At 43.3% G+C, this 20,339-nt stretch overlaps 1 protein-coding gene across 10 annotated transcripts in view; it reads right to left on the bottom strand.

The window, feature by feature from the left end:
* The window catches only part of ERC1 (ELKS/RAB6-interacting/CAST family member 1), a 2,156,751-nt gene that overhangs the window by 1,747,506 nt on the left and 388,906 nt on the right, over positions 1–20,339 (bottom strand). For all 10 annotated transcript variants that reach the window (XM_078673690.1, XM_078673694.1, XM_078673688.1 and 7 more), the window contains exon 5: positions 8,688–8,843. In XM_078673690.1, coding sequence (XP_078529816.1) covers positions 8,688–8,843 — 156 coding nt within the window. The remainder of the gene's footprint in view (positions 1–8,687; positions 8,844–20,339) is intronic.

Consider the following 20,339-nt stretch of genomic DNA (forward strand, 5'->3'; position numbering starts at 1 on the left):
TCTATTAGCTAGTGGGACATGAGAAACCAAACCGCTGCTTTTGCTACCAACAGCTGATTTGTAAAAGTAACCCAGTGGAAGGGTACTAATACACGTGCCCTGAGGGAGAGTCTCTTCCTGATATTCAAGTATTCTCCTGGCTAGTTGCGGGCATCTGAAGTTTATTACCACACAATCTCCTCTAATGTTCTTGGGGGAACAACCCAACCACCCAACTCTACGAACCATCAAAATGTCACTGGTATTTGCTGGATGGAATCTTTTACATTTTGTGAGCCAGTCCACTGTTTTGTTCCGTAAGTTAGACCAAGATTCTTTCTGATCTCTTCTTAGCGACGGGACTCCAGTTAACACTACCACATATGGGCAAGAAGCCGGAGGAAGCTGTAGTACATCGTTGTTGGGTATTAGGTCAGTACCTTTTGGGCTATATGTTGCTATCCTACCAGGGTGCATATTTAGACTCTCAGGGACTAGTTGTATTTGTGGTCTTCTAGGCGAACTCCCCTTGATGTCATGAGTACCCTGTTGCCCACCCTCAATTGCATCTATCATTTCCCTCCTGCCTTTATCAAAAGCAGTACCAGCGTCACCATTCAATTTTATTTGGGATTATAGGGACTCAAATGGGGAGGCCTTAAGAAACATCATGAACATTTTAAGATCCCATTGGGGCATGATGAAAGGGGCATGAGGGAACAAATGTAGCAAGCCTTTAAGGAATCGTGTCACAACAAGTGACAAACAGTGAAGGCTGATGCGGCAACCGCAAAAAAAGTTTAGTTAGCAGAAACAAACCTTAACAGTGCCCAAAACAAGGCCTTGCAGGGCTAACAGCACAAACACCCCCACCTCCAACAAGAAGACAGAAAGTGGAACAACATGTCGCAAGGAACAGCTTCCCGCACATTTGTACCAATGGCAGACATACAGTTTTTGTTGAGGGACACCTAGCGGCAAAGTTGACATCACAAATCTCAAAAGGAAGATCAAAAGTATACAACTATTGCCGCTGAATCCCCACACATGAAGGTGCAGTGTGCAAAGGTGCAGGTGCAGGACCGTGGTCTGCTGCTGTTACAGAAGTTCCTTCCAAAAGGGCAGCCTAATCAGAGGACAGATGCTCATGCTCAAGAGTTTGGGATACCAAACTCTCTTCGCCCAGTCTGGAGCCACTAAGATGACTTGTGCCTAGTTAGTCCTCATCTTCTTGAGAACCTGAGACAGCAGTAGTGTCTGGAAAAAGGCTTCCAGGTTCCAGTCTAAGTGGAACACGTCTCCAAGAGAGAGATTTGCAGAAGCATCAACATTGTGTTTAGTGAGCAGTGGTGAATAAATCAAGAGACCTTGCTCTACCTTCAGATGCAAATGCTATCATGATCTGTAAGAAATCGACAGGTGAGTTAGTCTACCCTGGAATGCAGAGATCCTGCCAGGTGCTGCACTACCAGAAGATGTCCTGGCACTCCAGCCAGGTGCAAAGCCACCCGTGTCCACGAACCCCAGTCTGTCCTGTTTGTTGCAATACCAAATGGCAGTGATGTTGTCCGTCAAACTCATGAACCAGCCTTCCGTTAGTGGATGGGAGGAAGGCTTTTCAATGACAAGTGGATAGCCTTCGGCTCCAGATAAATGATTTGGAGTCGAGATTCCACCGGAGACCAGAGTCCTTTGATTTCCACCTCTCTCAGGTGGCCGCCCCAACACAGAAGTGATACATCAGTCACGACTCTCCTTACCGATTTCCATGCTATATAGGCAACAGGAGGGATGTATCTTGTTGACCCGGGGGGGAGGGGAGGGAGGGAGTTCTTTGTTTATTTGAATATGTTTTAAATACTGTTCTTTCGGATCCCATTATTTCTGAAGGTGTATAGTGTACACAGTATCTGATAGCTGCTGTTCCTACATAATAAAACTGTATTGTTCTTGATCTATGTATTGGGAAGGTTTGTTTTTACAGGTGTGGGAATTATGATTGTAACATGAACGGACAAGTAAAAATAAAAACATTAAAAAAAAAAATCAGTCACAACTCTCAGCTCTGGGTGAGGAAGTGAGAGGGGGCCGTCGCTGATCTAATAGCAGTTTGTCAACCACCACTTCAGATTTTCTGCAGTCTCCTTCCGAAATCTGGACCAGGGTGGAAAGATTCCCCTGGTACTGTACCCACTGGGACGGCAAATCCCACTGCAGAGCCTGCATATGCCATTCAGTGTGCTTCATCAGAAGGATGCAAGAGATCATCAGACCCAGCATCCGGATCTCTCGATATGCGCATCTGGTGCGAAAAGAAAGTAACTGAAGTCAACGAGCAGGAGTGGTGCCTACATAGGCACCGGGCAAGGCACTTTCAACTTTGATGCAGAGCCGAATGACGCCACCTACCAGCATGTAGAGGTACTACTTAAGCTTTTTCAGATCCAGTCTAATGCCTGGGGATATTTTAAAGTGAGGAACAGAAATGGGAGGGAACAGCTGAAGGAGTCATGGAGTAAGGGGTGAAAGAAAGCAAGGGTTGAAGAAAAAGGGCAGCACAGAGGAAAGAGAAATGTTAGAAGAGGTCAGGGAAGGTGAAAGCATAAGAGGAAGCCAGAGAGTATAACAGTGTAAGGTGGCACAGATAGTGAAGGACAGAAGAAAGCCGGGTGAATGGCAACAGTAGGAGGAAATGAGCTGTGTAGGGGGAGACCAAGAACGGGAAAAGCAGAGGGGAAGGGCAGCAAATGGAACCACATATGGGGTAAAGAAGGGGAAGGTGCAAAAGGAGCCAGGGAGTGAGATGGGCAGGATGGGTCCAGAGAAAGGGTGAACATAAGGAGTGACAGAACATAAGATGACACCAATAAAAGAACAGTGTGAGAGGAGGTCCAGTGAGGCAACAGGAGGAAATGCAAGGGTGGGCTAGTAAATTCAACAGCGTGGATAGGCCACTGAAGGCATCAGTGTGGATGAGCTATGGAAGGCAGAGCCAGGAAGCAGGACAGAAGGAGGCATGGACGGGACCAGAAAGAGGCAAGGAAGAGAACTAGAAATACACAGAATGCATCGCAAGTAGCATATCCATTCGAAAACCAGTTGGTGCGTTAACTACACCTACTAATTAGCAAATGGGTATTCATACATCAGACCCCATGTCTCTGGCGTGTGTCCATTCAGGGGTGCCATTTCACAGACATATGGTTCTCAAAAAACGTATTGTTCCCAGTACCAGACTGCCTGGTATTTTGAATTACTTTTGTGCTGTTGCTTCTATCTTTCCATGTTTAGTACATCAGTGTACCATATGCAAGATTGTGCTAATTTTAAAAGAATCTCTTTGGATATCTAGGCATCAGGGGGCACGTAGCTCGGCTATGCGCCTTTGAACTTTCACCAAGGCTTGCATAGGTGGCAAATGCGGTCACATTCAGGCCTTTGACATGGTCATTTATCCTGAACTTGGTGATGAAGCATTGATAATACAGATATTCACCAGTAAGGGGCTCCACTTGAACTCAAGTCTTTTATTTTGGAGTTCAAGCTCTACCCTATGTACCTCCATCAATATCAAGGTACTCTCTGGGCATAACGAGTCTCTTGAAAAGACAGGAACTCCTACACAGGACCTGACTGAGGCATTAGGTTGCAGCCTCAGAAAGCCGTGAATAAGAGCATAGCTCCTCTGAGAACCAGTCTCTTTACAGCCCCTTAATATTGATTTTGAAACTAGACAACTCTGGAGGGCCACAGACCTCCAAGCTCAGCTGACGCTGGTCATGCCTGTTAACAAATCACCTTTTCTCCAAAAAACGCACAAACGAGAAATTACAAAGGCATAAAACAATTATTTTGGATCAAGTCACACTGAGTACATCTCTGACAGAAAAACAGGATCTCTTCTAGCTGAGATAAAATGTGTGAAATACAGGAATTGAATTAGAATATATCCCTATTACAATATCAAATCAATAATAAAAGGCATTGTGGGAAAACACATGTATGCAGGAAAAACGAATCAAAGTGCAAAGCCTTGTGTTTTGGGACGCTACTAACAAAGCTAGAAAACAGAACTTAAGGACCATCAAACTACTGCTAAGGCTCCATTTTATAAGCCAATGAATATAGGTACCTCATCGCTCTACAGTTCCCAGTAAGGCTAAGTGCGTGAACTGTTTGTCTCACATCTTCACAACACACAAATTAATAATATCCTGGACCCTATACCAGCCAGTGGTAGGCCAGGAAAGATCTGTGAAGTGATTATGATCTCAGTATTGGATAAGGTTAGGATGATAATATTTTGAGGTGTGGGGGTTCCAAAGTTTGTTTGATATTTCAGATGCCTTTGGCATCTCTCCTCCTACTCCAAGGTGTTCTAAAACTGTGACAAATGGTGTGGTTCATAAATGGATTGTCTCATTCTTGGAAACTTGTTCTTGGTTTATAGCAATTCCACTCTTCCAATATCTCTTGGGCCCGTTGCAAATTTCCGCCTTTCTGCATTTATTTATTCTTTCCCATAGATTGCTTCTTGTCCTTCATTGATATGGAATCGGCTTCTTCATTTAGGTAGACAGCACTCAGCTGGTCCTTAGTTTATAGGTTCTGCCAGATGTCACAGATTCGAGATTCAGCCCCCCTCTACACGCAGACGGTTGATGTCAGCCAAACTCTTTAAATTAAATTAATCAGCTTTGGGAATCCTCTATGAAAGAGACAGAATTAGGGAGAAATGGACCACCGTCTAGGAAAATAGATACTCCTAATGATTTAAGGCAGGGGTGTATATTGGCAACTTGCCGTTTTTCAACCTACCATTGCTGTTGCACCATTAGTGCTAAACCAACTTCGCTCTTATCCCCGCAAACTAGGTACGGATGCTATTTTATCACTGTACTACGCAGAGAATACCGTTTTACTGGACCATACTCCGGTAGGCCTTCAGAGGAAACTTTAAGCCTTCTCAGAATATTGTAAGGCAAATGATCTACGAATCAATGTCTCCAAAACTAAAGTTATTGTGTTTTCTAGGAGAACTGTTCAGAAAATAAGGCACAAGTCGTGGCTTAGCAGTGCCAAGGAAGAGGTAGTAAAGTAGTATAGATACTTAGACCTCCTTTTTAAAAACAACAGTTTTATATTTTAAAGCTCATATGGCTCAAAAGGAAGCTCGATCTAAGGATACTGCAGGTACATTACAAAGAATGGACTTTGCATTGGGGCATAAATCCATAAAAGTAGTTAAAAAGTACAACGCGAAAATAGTAAATTTGCTTTTGTATGTTTGTGATGTCCTCTCATTGAAAAATACTGACCGGTTGCATACTATAGGAATAAACATCTAGAAGAGATGGCTTGGCCTGCCCAGGGGTACAGTGAATAATGCACTGAGGTTGGAGTTGGGCCATACCAATATAATACTTAAATACAAGTAAAAGATTCGTAATTATTGGGCCTGCCTTATTGGGTTGGCCGACTGCTCCCTGAGGCAATGAAATCATATTTACAGGCACATGAGACAGGCTCATGGACTGCTAACCTTCATAAAATCAAGGATTATTTGGATACATCATTATTATTAGACACTCAAGAGTATTTTAGTGCTGCAATGGAAACCAGTAGTGAAACGCATAACTAGACAGAAATCTAGAAACTCTGATTTAAAGATATGGAGAGGTGAAACACCCTGTTTTACTTATTGGACACACATTATGGGGGTGATAAACAATTGTATTTGTGTGATATAAAAAGCTCCAAAACTGCAAGGTGGTTACTTAAGGTTCAGATTGGGCACTGGAAGTTGGATAACAGGGATAGTGCTGACACCATCGTATGCACTTTTTGTAAATGCTCTCCATTGTGTCTATCTCATGTAATTGCATTTTGTACACACTTTGATAAAGAAAGGAAAGGGTTGTTACTCCCCGTTTTTAGAGCTTAACAGGTGCGCTAGATTTATGATTTAATTATTGTAATTTTAAAATGCAATAATATGAGATTGTGTCATGCTGTAGGGAAATGTGTATCTTTTGTACCTGAACAGTTGGTTACTTTGAACTAAATATTTTTACTGCTGATTTTTACTTGTACTATGGTGTTCTTTTTTTACTATTGAACATTATGGTGTGCTTAGATGTTGGTTATGCCCCAGTTTGCTTTTTATTAATTCATATAGTATGAATTAGGATAGCTCTTTTTAACCACAATTCTTAAAAGAGATATATAGGTTTTATGTGCTTCTGTCTTGATTGAATGACTCATTGACAATATTTTAAGATAGATTTTATGTAATCACTTGGTGAAGTTAGAGGTGCAGACTGTAGTGATGTGAAATGGGTAGTTTGATTATAAATAATCATATTAATCAGAATGTCCGTGGGTTGTAAGGTATGGTAAGTGTTTTTATCAGATTCATTGTTTAGGTTTTAAACAATGACATGTATGGTATGGGGTTATAGATTGTATGGTTAGAGTGTAAATATGTATTGCCTGTATTGCCTGCATTGCCTTATTGGCATAATAGCAAAAAAATGCATAACATCAAAGAAATAAAATAAATACAAATACTCTATTAAACCGGATCCGCTTTGTGATAGACTACCTTTGCTCAACTTGCAAGTCCCAATCCCTTGAGGAAAGAACAAAAACCCCTCAATATTGTAAAATCTAGACTTAACATTAACTTCATCTTTGCTTTAACAAAAAAATGTTTACTGCCTCATACTGCTCCACTACATTTACCTTTTGCTTCATTTCTGTGTAATCTCAGTGGATGCAGTTGTGTATTCTTGCAGCGTCCACTGCAACACTGCTCATCTCAGTTACCCTCAAATATACATAACTTACTACTGCGCAAACAAAATGTTGTTGAGGATTACAAAATATAAATATCACACTAAACTTGCATTCACTGCACTAACTCCTGTTCCACATGTTTATCCAGTTTAAATCCCAGTTTATACATAGAACATTACATAATCACAGGGTTCGCATCATATGGGAAAATATCTTTAGGACATATCGAACTAAGTGGACCATGGACTGTACTTCTTAGCCATCAAGCCATGATGCATCAATGCTCATCATGGCTTGATGGCAGATCTTCAGGAGTACTCCATCTTTGCACACACACTTGAAAGGTAGAGTCTCAAGTTTTGTAGAAACCAAAAACATCTCTTCACACAGAAACATTCTAACTGAATGCTGTGCTCTAAAAAAGATATTTAATACCACATGATTTTGGAATGAAAAGTAACAGAAGGAAAATTAGAATGCCAGTGATCTCAGGTAATGAAGAATCATGGTTCAATCCTGGAACCACGGATGAAAGATAAACAGAATCAAGATACAGGTGTGGGTTGCTATGATAAAGTATAAGCTTCATACATTAGAAGACAACAGTAATACAAACTAAACTAAGGCACATACTGCAAGCTAAATGTCACCTTCATTTTCTTTTTTGTATATGTTATTAAGATTTTTGTGAGGCCTGAAAATCTGGATTTGGTCTGGCATGATCAAGTTTAGGATTATTAAATTATCAAAGAATGAAAACTGATCCATCAGAACTAGCCTAGATTAGGTAGATTTATGCTTCGTTTAGCAATCGCGTAGGTTTGCCATCATCCAGAGCTACTTTCACAGACCAATAAGCAAATCCTTTGGGTGAAAGAATTTCTTATATTGGTGTAGTAGGGTTAATATTAAGGGTTAAACCATTTACTGCACAACTATATATTTTAAGGCAACAAGGGAACCCAAAAAGGTCGACCACGGCCTTGGGAATCATACTTTTAAACAACAGCGGTCCCTAGAACGAGGAATATGTAATCAATAAATATAGACTCAGTCGTTACTATATCGAAATGCCGTTGACACTATAAAGCACCTTATACATGGAAAACGTGTGTTCATTGAAACTGTAAAGGTGTAATCTGCGATTTGTTTTTTTGTTTTGACACTGTGTACTCCCTGTGTGTAACAAACCGTTAAGCTGTGCTTGAGCCCCCTGTTGGTTCCTTTCCCCCCACCCCCGTTTGTGTATTGTTAAGTAGGACACAGGCTTGTGCCCCATCTTACGTACTGTTTTGCTGAAATCCCTTGTTTATTCTTGATTAAGTAAATATTAGACCTCTGTCCGCCTGGACATGTCCTATGAATATAGTAACGACTGAGTCTATATTTATTGATTACATATTCCTCGTTCTAGGGACCGTTGTTGTTTAAAAGTATTTACTGCATAACACAAGCTGTTTGCTTAGCTTACTTGTAAGTCATCAAAATGTAAAAATAAAGTCAAGCACAATACTGTTTTTTTGCACATGCAGCAATGGTTTCCACACCATGTCAAGCTACTGCTTGAGCACTGGATGGAAAGTTTAGTAAACAAAAGGTATAGCGTGATAATCATCATTAAGGATTTTTAGTGATATAACATACTTAAAAGTTTCGAATTTTTACAGAACACATTTAGGGCTAGGAAGCATCTCCACAGTGAAGAGAAATGTTGATTTAATTTTTTAAGAAACAGTTGCAGTGACAAAGGAGCCCTAATGCAGGTTTCCATCTCCTTAAATAGGCACAGCAATTGTTTAGGGTGAGTCATACAGGTGGAACAAGACACCTCAACTATTTTCACAATCTCAGTGTCATTAACTATGTTGAACCAAGCTCACTTTACCCTTTGTTTAAGTAAGTGAAATTACCTTGTTCTTCATGAACTTGGAATGGCTTCGGTATACCTCCATTTGCTTCATCTCCTCCTCCCTCTCTTCTGTGCTTAATGCCCCATTAGACTTTAGCATTTGGATCTCCTCCTCCATATCGCGGAGGCCACGCTCCATAGACGTAATCTTCGAGTCCTGCAAATGAGCAAAACTTAGATTAAGGTTTATTTCAGCTTTATATACCTGTGGGTGTATATTCACAGCAGGTTTCTTTGTAAGCACGAATACCACAACCCACAAAAGATTCTACTAAAACGAACTTAGGTCATCCAGTCACTGGCAGACATTATTTTCCCCCACAACTCTAGTACAATCATGACAAGAAACAGGGATTTAAAGTTGATGATTTGTTTTCCCCACTGATCAACTCCTGCATCACTAAACCACATTACAAAGTACTGTTGCCACATTTCTCAATGCGGTTCTTCTAGAGGTTGTTTTTCTTTTATTCTGCATCTAGCTTAGCAATAATGAACATTCTAATGTGCATTATCATGAAAATTGCTTTCCACCCTAGTTATGCGCTCCAAGCTTTGAACTATGACGCATAACCAGAGTGGAGGGCAATTATCTCAATGATAATGCCCTCTAACATGTTCATTCTTGATAACAGAACATGCCCACTGGAATGAACAAGCTGTAAAAAATCCTTTTAACTGTTAAGATTAGCAAAAACTGACACACTGTAGGTTTGCTAAATATTTGTGAGTGTAGTAAAGGAGTGGAGTGGCCTAGAATTAAGTGGCGTAAAGTACAGTACTGCAGAGTAGATAGTGCAGATTCTATTGGTTTTAAGTAAAGTGGTGTACAGTGCACTGGAGTAGAGTGCAGTGATGCAGAGTAGAGTGAAGTGCCATAGAGTAGAGCAGTGCAGAGTGAACTGCAGACCCGTAGCGTAGACTGGCACAGAGTAGAGTGGCAAAGAGTGGAGTGGTGCAGGGTAGAGTGAAGTAATGCAGAGTAGAGTAAAGTGGTGCAGGGTAGAGTGCAGTGGAGTAGAGTGCAGTCATGTAGAGAAGAGCGTCAAGAATGCGGGGATTTTAGAGTAAAAGGTCACAGAGTGCAGGGTTGCAGAGCAGTGCAGAGAGCAGTGAGTGTACAACAGAGTAAAGTGCAGTGTCAGAGTGCAATGGTGTCGAGTGACGTAGCATGCAGTGGCATAAAGTGCAATAGTGCCAAGTGGTTGGCGTAGTTGCAGTGGCATAGGGTGCATAGGTTTTGAGTAAAGTGGGGTAGAGTGCAGTTGTTTGGAGTACAGTGGCATAGAATAGACTGCAGAGGAGTAGAGTGGCATAGCATAGAGTTCAGTAGAGTAGTGTGGCATAGAGTGCATTGGCATGGAGGAGATTGTTAAATAGTAGAGAGGAGTGGGGCAGGGCAGAACATAGTGGCATAGAGTAGAGTGGTGCAGAGTTGAGTGGCATATAGTGCAGTGGCGTAGAGCAAATTGTTTCAGAGTAGAGATCAGTGTTGCAGAGTGGAGTGGCATAGAGGGGAGTGATGCAAAGTGGAATGGCCTAGTCTAGAGAGGTATAGAGTGCAGTAATGGATAGTAGAGTGGGGTAAAGTGCACTGGCCCAGAGTAGAGTAGTGCACAGTACAGTAGAGAGGCTTAGAGTGCAGTGGCGTTGAATGCAATGTCAGAGTTGAGTAGTGCAGAGTAGACTAGAGTGCCATAGAGTATATCGGCGTACAGTGCTATGGCACTGTTATAAACCCCAATGTACCCCAATATAGATCTAGGTAGTTACACAATCTTTACCTATATCTGTCCTACCATTGTATTTTAGCAGTATATTGACTTTCTAGAGGACTCGTAGGGCTTAGACTTTTTATAAAAACATATACTGTGGTTTTTTTTTTAGATGTTTTATACTCACATTTTAGACATTTTTTAAAGGCTTTTTTTTTTTTTAAACGGGCATATTTGAGCATTGATTAGCCCATCCAGTCGGAAGAGGAGTGGTTGTTATGAACCACAATGTACATAGGTCTAGGTAGTTACACGACCTTTTACCTACATCTGTCTTAGAATTGTTCTACATAACAGGTCTGGCACTGAACTTCTACCTAATTAGGTGCTACGTGACTGTCGTGTGGTTTTCTCCGAAAACGAGCCTCGTGTATTATGCATGAGGATTCTCAGTATCACAGCAGGATTACCATCTTCTGCATAATAACACTGTATAAGGGTCACTTTATCGTCATCCTTGCCCAACATGCTCATAGTACACTTCTAGGTAGAACCCCTGAGGGTACCTTTCGGGTATATAAACACTACATCTTCGCTGGGTAAACCAGGGAAGAAAAAGACTTCCATGCTGACACGAGACGCTGAGGTTCCTGCACGCAGACACTCCAGCACGCAGTGGTCGGACATCCCTCGTGGGGTGTCCTTCTTGAGACCAAGACGGGGTCCTTCGATATCCCACATCCGATAATGGTGTTGGCTTTTTCCTAAGGGGATTCTTGGCTTTACACCTGCATACATACTAGGTACACTTAGGTACATCCAGTTAGGGTTCACATCGTAGGAGTACACATTATTACTGTCATGTATCCATATGCCTGCATATATTTATTGTTTTAGTACAATGGTAGAATTCTACTTTTTTTTACTCTGCTGGTGCTTTTAACCGTATTTATCTGTTTCTGTCTAATGGTTGTTGCAGCACACATATTTTATACTAGAATGACACATCTGAAAAATTGGGAAAACTAAGATTTTTCTCACAAAATGATACTAAAAAAAATGCAACACCTGTTGTCCACAAAGTTAGGTCAGTACCTCATCTCATGAAAGGCCCGTTACAAGAAGAGCTTGATAAACTGCTGAAACTTAAGGTAATTGAGCCAATAGAAGCCTCAGAATGGTTGGCTCCCATTGTTGTTGCACTTAAGGATGGGGGAAAAAAAATTGTTTGTGCATTGATTTGCGCGACTTAAATAAAAATATATGGGTGAGTCGCCAGCCATTGCCAAACATTTCTGAAATGCTGACTGCCATGGGTGGTGGCAGTGTATTCAGCGTAATTGACATGTCTGCAGCTTACCACCAAATTACCATCATTTGTAACACCGTTGGTGGAATTCCGTTATTGTTGAATGCTATTTGGACTAGCGTCTGCCTCTTCAGTGTTTCAAAGAGTGATGCAAAAGGTACTGTCAGGGATAAAAGATGTTCGTTGTTTCCAAGATGATGTGTTAACTGTTGGGAAAGATCATGATCATCATGACATAGTGATGGATGCAGTTCTGAATCGAATGCGTCAACATGGGTTGACTATAAAAAAGGAAAAATGTCAATTAAGGAAGAATAAAGTGAATTATTTAGGGCATGAGATATCCAAGGAAGGAATTAAACCAAAGAAAAGTATTGTTGATGCTATCAAAAACGATCCCACTCCCATTAACAAGGAGCAACTCAAAAGTTTTTTAAGTTTGGCAGAGTATTGCTCAAAATTGTCAGAAAATTCACTGAATTGGTTGAACCATTACGGGCATTAATGAAATCTGGTGTGAATTTTGTTTGGAATGAAGAGTGTGAGCAAGCATTTCAGAGTGTTAAAAATGGGATCTTGGGGGAATGTTTATGGTTTTCTTTGCATAATCAACAAGCATTGGAAATGCAATAGGTCTCGCAATAGAATAGTTAGACATTTTTCTTTTTGCAAATGGAAGAGTGGCGTTGCGTGGATGAGTAGCGTTGCGTGGATGAGTGGCGTTGCGTGGATGAGTGGCGCGTGTGAGTGGCGTTGCGTGTGTGAGTGGCGTAGCGTGTGTGAGTGGCGTAGCGTGTGTGAGTGGCGTAGCGTGTGTGAGTGGCGTAGCGTGTGTGAGTGGCGTAGCGTGTGTGAGTGGCGTAGCGTGTGTGAGTGGCGTTGCGTGGATGAGTGGCGTGTGTGAGTGGCGTTGCGTGTGTGAGTGGCGTTGCGTGTGTGAGTGGCGTTGCGTGTGTGAGTGGCGTTGCGTGTGTGAGTGGCGTTGCGTGTGTGAGTGGCGTTGCGTGTGTGAGTGGCGTTGCGTGTGTGAGTGGCGTTGCGTGTGTGAGTGGTGTTGGAATGCAATAAGTATCGCATTAGAAAAGTTGTAGTTATTGGTCTTGTAAATGACATAATTTTTTTTTTTTTGCGATGTTAAAATTGCTATATTGATGGCTTTGTCATTTACAATGCCAATAGTTATAACTTTTGCAAATGTGACACCTATAGCATTTGGAATGCAACATGTTTAGTATTTACGTGACTTATATGGCAGCTCTGGTCGTTATGCTACATCTCTAGATAGTTTTATCTTCCGCAAATGTGACACCTATTGTAACACAATATGTGTTGTGAGGGTGAGTGAGGGTGAGGGGATGAGGGTGAGGGGATGAGGGTGAGGTGTTGAGGGTGAGGGGTTGAGGGTGAGTGAGGGTGAGTGAGGGTGAGGTGTTGAGGGTGAGGCGTTGAGGGTGAGGCGTTGAGGGTGAGTGAGGGTGAGGCTGAGGTGTTGAGGGTGAGTGAGGGTGAGGAGTTGAGGGTGAGTGAGGGTGAGGGTGAGTGAGTGTGAGGGGTTGTGGGTGAGTGAGGGTGAGGATGAGTGAGGGTGAGGGGTTGAGGGTGAGTGAGGGTGAGGGTGAGTGAGGGTGAGGGTGAGGGGTTGAGGGTAAGTGAGGGTGAGTGAAGGTGAGGCTGAGGGGTTGAGGGTAAGTGAGGGTGAGTGAGAGTGAGGGTGAGTGAGGGGTTGAGGGTGAACGGTTGAGGGTGAGTGAGGGTGAGGGTGAGGTGTTGAGGGTGAGTGAGGGTGAGGGGTTGAGAGTGAGTGAGGGTGAGGCGTTGAGGGTGGGTGAGGCGTTGAGGGTGAGTGAGGGTGAGGGTGAGGGTGAGTGTGGGTGAAGGTGAGTGAGGGTGAGTGAGGGTGAGTGAGGGTGAGGGTGAGTGAGGGTGAGGCTGAGTGAGGGTGAGGGGTTGAGGGTGAATGAGGGTGAGGGGTTGAGGGTGAGTGAGGATGAGGGGTTGAGGGTGAGTGAGGGTGAGGGGTTGAGGCTGAGTGAGGGTGAGGGTGATTGAGGGTAAGAGGTTGAGGGTGAGGGTGAGTGAGGGTGAGGTGTTGAGGGTGAGTGAGGGTGAGTGTGGGTGAGGGTGAGTGAGGGTGAGGGTGAGTGAGGGTGAGTGAGGGTGAGTGAGGGTGAGTGAGTGTGAGTGAGGGTGGGGGTGAGTGAGGGCGAGGGTGAGTGAGGGTGAGGCTGAGGGGATGAGGGTGAGTGAGGGTGAGGGGTTGAGGGAGGGTGAGGGTGAGTGAGGGTGAGGGTGAGGTGTTGAGGGTGAGTGAGGGTGAGGAGTTGAGGGTGAGTGAGGGTGAGTGAGTGTGAGGGGTTGAGGGTGAGAGAGGGTGAGGGTGAGTGAGGGTGAGGGGTTGAGGGTGAGTGAGGGTGAGGGTGAGTGAGGGTGAGGGTGAGTGAGGGTGAGGCTGAGGGGTTGAGGGTAAGTGAGGGTGAGTGAGGGTGAGGCAGAGGGGTTGAGGGTAAGTGAGGGTGAGTGAGAGTGAGGGTGAGTGAGGGGTTGAGGGTGAACGGTTGAGGGTGAGTGAGGGTGAGGGTGAGGTGTTGAGGGTGAGTGAGGGTGAGGGGTTGAGAGTGAGTGAGGTTGAGGCGTTGAGGGTGAGTGTGGGTGAGGGTGAGTGAGGGTGAGTGTGAGGGTGAGTGATTGCGAGTAGCAAAAAAATCGTATGGAGCCAGGGGCGTAGCGCAGGCTCCTGCAGGGGGAGGCTGGGACAGGCTGGGGTACCCCTTGAACTCAATTTCTACGACTATCCCTGAGTTGTGAGAAACTGGTGAGGGGGGGGGATTCGGAAGGACGGGGTGACATCATGTAGATTTACACCATGGCATCGTGCTCCACAGCAAGCGAACGTCTCCCACAAACGGCAACATAGCGCGGCACAAAAACTCGGACTCTTTCCCCTGAGGGAAACGCGCACAGGCCTGCAGAACGGCTTATTTCCACCCTGTCAGAAATGGCACCTCAGCATGTGCCTTCCCTCGTCACTGAACAGGGCATATTGAACAGGGTCGAGGGCTGGAGGGCTGGCAGCTCGGCCTGTTCTCTTCCGTGAATGTCTAGCTGATTTGTCTTGCCAATAAAATATTATTTAACCGGGAGATGGAAACGTGCAGAGAAATGGATAGAGAGTGAGCGGAGACAAATGGAGGCGGGGGCTGGGGAGAGCGAGGGTAGGGAAACAGACAATAGGAAAAAGTAGAAAGAGGAAACATGCAGCAATGGAGAGAACACATCAGAAGAGCAGCTGTAAAATGGGATTGCGAGAGGGAAAATGAAAGGACATGTGGGACAGAGGAGAAGAGCACGAGGTGACCCAACAGGAGTAGATGGGTACTGGGGAGACATGACAGAAGTTAGAGATTAAATAGGTGCGACGGGGGTAAGAGGGCTGAGATATAGGGGTGCTTAGAGCGACGGAGATGCAGGGAAGGAGAGTGACGGTCACAGAAGGGGAGAGGTGTATAGAGATGGCGGGAGGCGGACGAGGAAAATGGTTAGAGAAGGAAAGATGAAGGAAGCACGAGGGAGAAAAGGAAGACGTAAGAGGGTGAAAATGCGTAGAAAACAGAAAAGATTAATAGGTGGGGGAGAGGGCTAGCGAGGGGAGAGCAACAGAATAGACGATCGTGATTAGAGGGTGAAAGGAAGAGAGATGAGAGATCGTGGGACGGAGGTGAAGAGAGAGATATTCGTATAACGTGTAAGAGGAGATAGCTGGAGTGATAGATGAGTTGAGATGAGGATGAGGGACATCGAGAGATAGGCGATTAAATGGAAACGTATTGAAAGGAGATGGGCAGTTGGAGGAAATTAACAAACAAGACGGAGGGCATTGCTGTGGGGAGGGGGTGGAGGAGAAATGCACACGGCGGGCAGGGGAGGGGGCGGAGCGGGGAGAGCGGCATGTGGGTGTGAAGAAGCCGGGGCCTTTGAAGTGAAGCTAAGCTTCACTTCAAAAGGTGTCGGAAGAATGCGGCTGAGGGAACAGACGGCGATTGCGGCTGAGGGAACTGATGTGCACGCGCTTTTAAGCTCAATGCACATGCGCATTGAGCTTAAAAGTCACGGGCACTGCAAGGAATCGCCACGATTCCTTGCTTCTTAGTTAAAGGTTGTTTAAGCCGCAATAGGCTCGCAAGGCATCGACAGGCGAGACCTAAAAATAAAGTTAAAAAAAAAATAAAAAATGGGATCTTATGTGCACTTAGTCTTGGGCATTTTGATGTCAAAGGCAAAACTTTCATTACGACAGACGCCTGTGCATTCGGTATAGGCCTCACACAAGTGATTGATGATGATGAAAGGATAATTGGATTCGCATCCAGGAGATTACAGGGTGCGGAAATGTCATTCGGTGATTGAGAAGGAGGCATTAGCATGCTGCTGGGGAATCAAACATTTCAGATACTTTGTTTGGGGTTTGCCATTTAAGCTTCAAACTGATCATAAACCACTTGTACACTTGTTTAAAGGAGGAAAGGGATTGGAAGGAAGTGTGACCCCAAGAATTTCTAAGTGGATTCGATCTGTACTTGAATACAATTTTGAAGTGGAATATGTAAAGGGATTAAATAATATATTGGCGGATTATTTATCTAGGATGCCCATTGCTATGAATAAAGAGGAATGTGAAATTGATATGATTATCTATAGTGAGTAACAAACTTTTGACAAAGAAGAATGGAATTAAGCCATGAGAAAGGATGAGGTATTGCTGAAAGTCATGGAAGGAGTTTGTACAGGATGGGGTGGTGAACTCCTTCCGGATATCCGTTTCAAGGCTTTCAACAATGTCGTGTCAGAGTTGAATATCAGAGAAGAGAAGTTACGGAGGACGGACAAGTTGATACCACCTGAGAGTCTTAGACTTAAGATTGTTAATATTCCCCATGAGTGGCACTTGGGTATGAACACGACCAAAAGACGTGTTCGTCAGTCATTCTGGTGGCCTGGATTAGATAAAGATATTGAAGGTATAGTTAAGGATTGTTATGCTTGTGCCTCAAGTGATAACACTAAAGTTGTACGGGAACCTCCTCTTGCCTGTGTGAAATTTCCACTTCGCCCATGGGAGAAGGTAGCAATAGATTTTATAGGACCAGTTGTCAGGGTAGGTTCAAGCTGCAAATTTTTAATGGTTCTAATTGATTATCATTCCAAACGTTTTGTCATTGAGACAACTGACAACATTGTTAAGGAAAAGGTCATTAAGTTTCTAGATAAAGTCTTTATGAACGAAGGAATTCCAAAAATACTAGTGTCTGATAATGGCCCTCAGTTAGTTTTAAAGAAGATGGAAGATTATCTTGCAAAGTTGGGTGTGAAGCAGGAAAGAGTTGCTATGTTCAGACCTCAGGCCAATGGCTTAGTGGAAAGAACGAATAGGCTGATCATGGAGAATATTCAACTTTCATTGTCCAATGGACTGTCATGGTCGGATGAACTCAAGAAGTTAATGTGGTCTTATAGAGTGACACTACATTCTGTAACAGGAGTGTCACCTTTTGTTTCGCTTAAGGGGCGTGAACCAGGACTGAAAGAGTTACCAGGATGGATGAAAAATAGAGATTGTGTGTGGGTGGATCGTGAAAGAATTGGTAAAGATGTGACTGAGCGGCAAGCTGTTGCTACCAACTATTACAATTCTATGAAAGGTGTCAAATGTCCCAGTATAATGATAGGTGACTGGGTGATAGTCAAACGTGGTGGATTTGTTCCAAAAGGTGACAGCAAGTTTTCCAAACCTCAAAAGGTAAAAAATGTAAAGAAGTCAGTTGTCGTTTTGGAAGATGGGTCTGTTTGGAGTTTTGGTAATATTGCCAGATGTTGTACTCCACAACCGCTTTTGGAAGACTAAAGCTCACTATCAGATATTATCAAATGTTATTCTCAGGTACTGATCTGCAGTTAATGTTGTTCTTGAGCATTAATTGGCAATTAAGGCTCATTAATTTAATAAGCATGCTTTTAGCGTATTAAAATTGTTCTACAAATATTTACTGTATGTATTATTTACATTGTTCTTATGTTTTGTTGTTGTTAAATGTAATTATTCACTTAATTAACAAAATGTATATAAGGGGAAGATGTGTAGAGTTCTGCAAGTTGGAATGTATTTATGTTACCATGGTATTGGAATGTTATCTTTGGAAACTGCAGTAGCTGTGAAGCAGGTAGTGGATGGAGCTGGAGGTAGTGGAATTTTATCTCTCAATAAAGAAGATTTATCTACAACTTTGTGTGGAGCTCATCTTAACAGTCCCCATTTATTCTGAGCACAAGTGACTGAGCGAAAAGTACTGTACTGTTTCCACGATCCCTGAGGGGTCAGGATTGTCATGTTCGATAGTTGCCGGAAACTATTTGCTCCTTGGTAAGAGGGGCTCATAGTGGCAATGTAAACTAGGTGGTCAAACAGACTAGCATATCCTTTGGGAGTGACTGGAACCAGTCTAAGCACCAATCCCTTAGTTTATGTTGTCTAAACATGCAGATCCTATATAGATTTGTAGGAACTACACAACATGGCGCCACAAACGTTGGTTTGGTTCTTATTTAACGGTCAAATCTGAGTACTTCAGTTGTGCTCTCTGAGACACCTACTCACATTTACACAGAGACGTCTGGAGTGAAGAGGGAAAATACGCCGCAGCCAAGTAGGTATACCCTATGTATTGGCTGTAGGTATATTCAAGCTTGAAGGATTGTAGGTCCCCTACATTGTGCATAAACCTTTTTCTCAATTTTTCCTTGAAAAACCTCTGGAAATGTCTGTCCAAGGTGAGGCTGTGGTAAACATTAAGCGCAAATGCAGCGGAGGAAGGAGTGCAGGAAGGTGCAACAAACATTTCAGAAAATGTCAAATGCATTTACTTTAAAATTAGCAGATTTTGGAGTCCCAGCATTAGGTGCCACTGTTACCTTTGTGGTTGTGTCGCACAAAGCATACAGTCCGGAGGTGTTCTATTTCTGGATTAAATTCCCACATGCAGATGCACACACACGTACATTTCATTCTTATACTCCGGATGAAATACCAGAAGAATATAGTGCATACAATGAAAAGAGGTCCCATTAACGTACCAGGAATATATAAACTGGTTTAAAGGGGCCCTCCCACACACCACTGGGTCCGCTCAGCAGAGACGAAGCAACTTGGCCGGTTCTAGCTGCTTACATATCGCATCCAGAAGTTGACACATTGCCAATAGCAGACTTAAGTCCACATCATAAAGAAATAATGAACCTTTACAGAATTCTAACAAAGTTCGTTATGAGAACACTCACACTCCAGCCCACAAGGCTTACTCCAGCAAGTCAACAGCAAGGGACAGCAACGAAAAGTACCTCACAAACACTGAGCACAGTCATGGGAAGAATGGCCACTAAATGTGAGCAAATGCTATTCTGGATAGCACAATTAGAGGCAGTGTTTTCACACACAGGCCCACAAGAAAAACACAGAATACTGACAATCTGGTTGCCAATGGGGATAGATACCCCGATGGAGGATTGTACCACTTGGGGTTCAGTCTTTGCTGCAATCTATACCATGGCACCCCTTCAATTCCAGGGATACCAGAAGTATTAAGGCAAATACAGAATGAGTATGGAGCAGAACCTGCTCTTAACTTAGGGAAGAAATTAATAGGCCATTTTTCCCAGGTATCTACAATTATGTTAGCTAACATAAAAGGGGAGGCAACAGTGGTGGCCATACGCCAACGCTTAAGGAAGTGCACTAATGCACAACAGGAGTAGGATTTGCCCAAAATTATCTAACGCTGAATTACGTAGCGATAATTTGGGAGCTAGACCCATGAAACCACAATTAATGGGAAAACCTGAAAAGGATAACACTAAGCAAACACCAGATCCTTCTAAAAAGAAATGGGATAATAACAACAAAATAAACAAAATGCATCACAATAACAGGGTCGGTGTCCTCAACAGGAGGCCTCCGACGGGAGGTATAACCGTAGAAACTGTGATAACATTAGAAAACCTGACAGGTATCAGGATATTGATACACGTTCCTCTCGTTCCAATCAGGATTCATCGAAAAACTCAGAGGGAAGGACGGTTAGAACACAGATCAGAAGAGCGAACCAAGACAAGAGACATACATCGCGCTTCAGACTGTTATATCAAAAAAGAAGATAAACCAAAATCAAAACCTCAATTTAAAAAGAAGAAGGTAGCCGGCCTTAAAATAAGAAATGCCCAGGCTGCTGAGGACAACTTCTGAACGGGGAATGGGCTCTAACGATGCTAGACTGCGCAGCAGAAGTAACAATAGCTCGCCAGATCCTGATGGAATTTCTGGTGACAGCGTGTTGAATGAACAGATCACGGTGCGGACACCTAATACTAGGGTAAGTGTCCCACACGAGTTATATCAAATAACACTCTTGTATGGAGGGATACATACCCAGGAAAATGAAAGGTCTCTTTTGGGATAATCTGTCCTTTGGATAAAAAATCCTTTTAGCAGAAAAAGATTGGCCACCTGAGTTTTTTATGGACTGCCCAAAGGGAGAAACAGTAATTTTACCAGCCTTCTCCGACTTAGTTCCAGAATCGCTGA

This window comes from Lissotriton helveticus, chromosome 1_1, assembly GCF_964261635.1.
Source record: "Lissotriton helveticus chromosome 1_1, aLisHel1.1, whole genome shotgun sequence".
NCBI classification, from domain to species: Eukaryota; Metazoa; Chordata; class Amphibia; order Caudata; family Salamandridae; genus Lissotriton; species Lissotriton helveticus.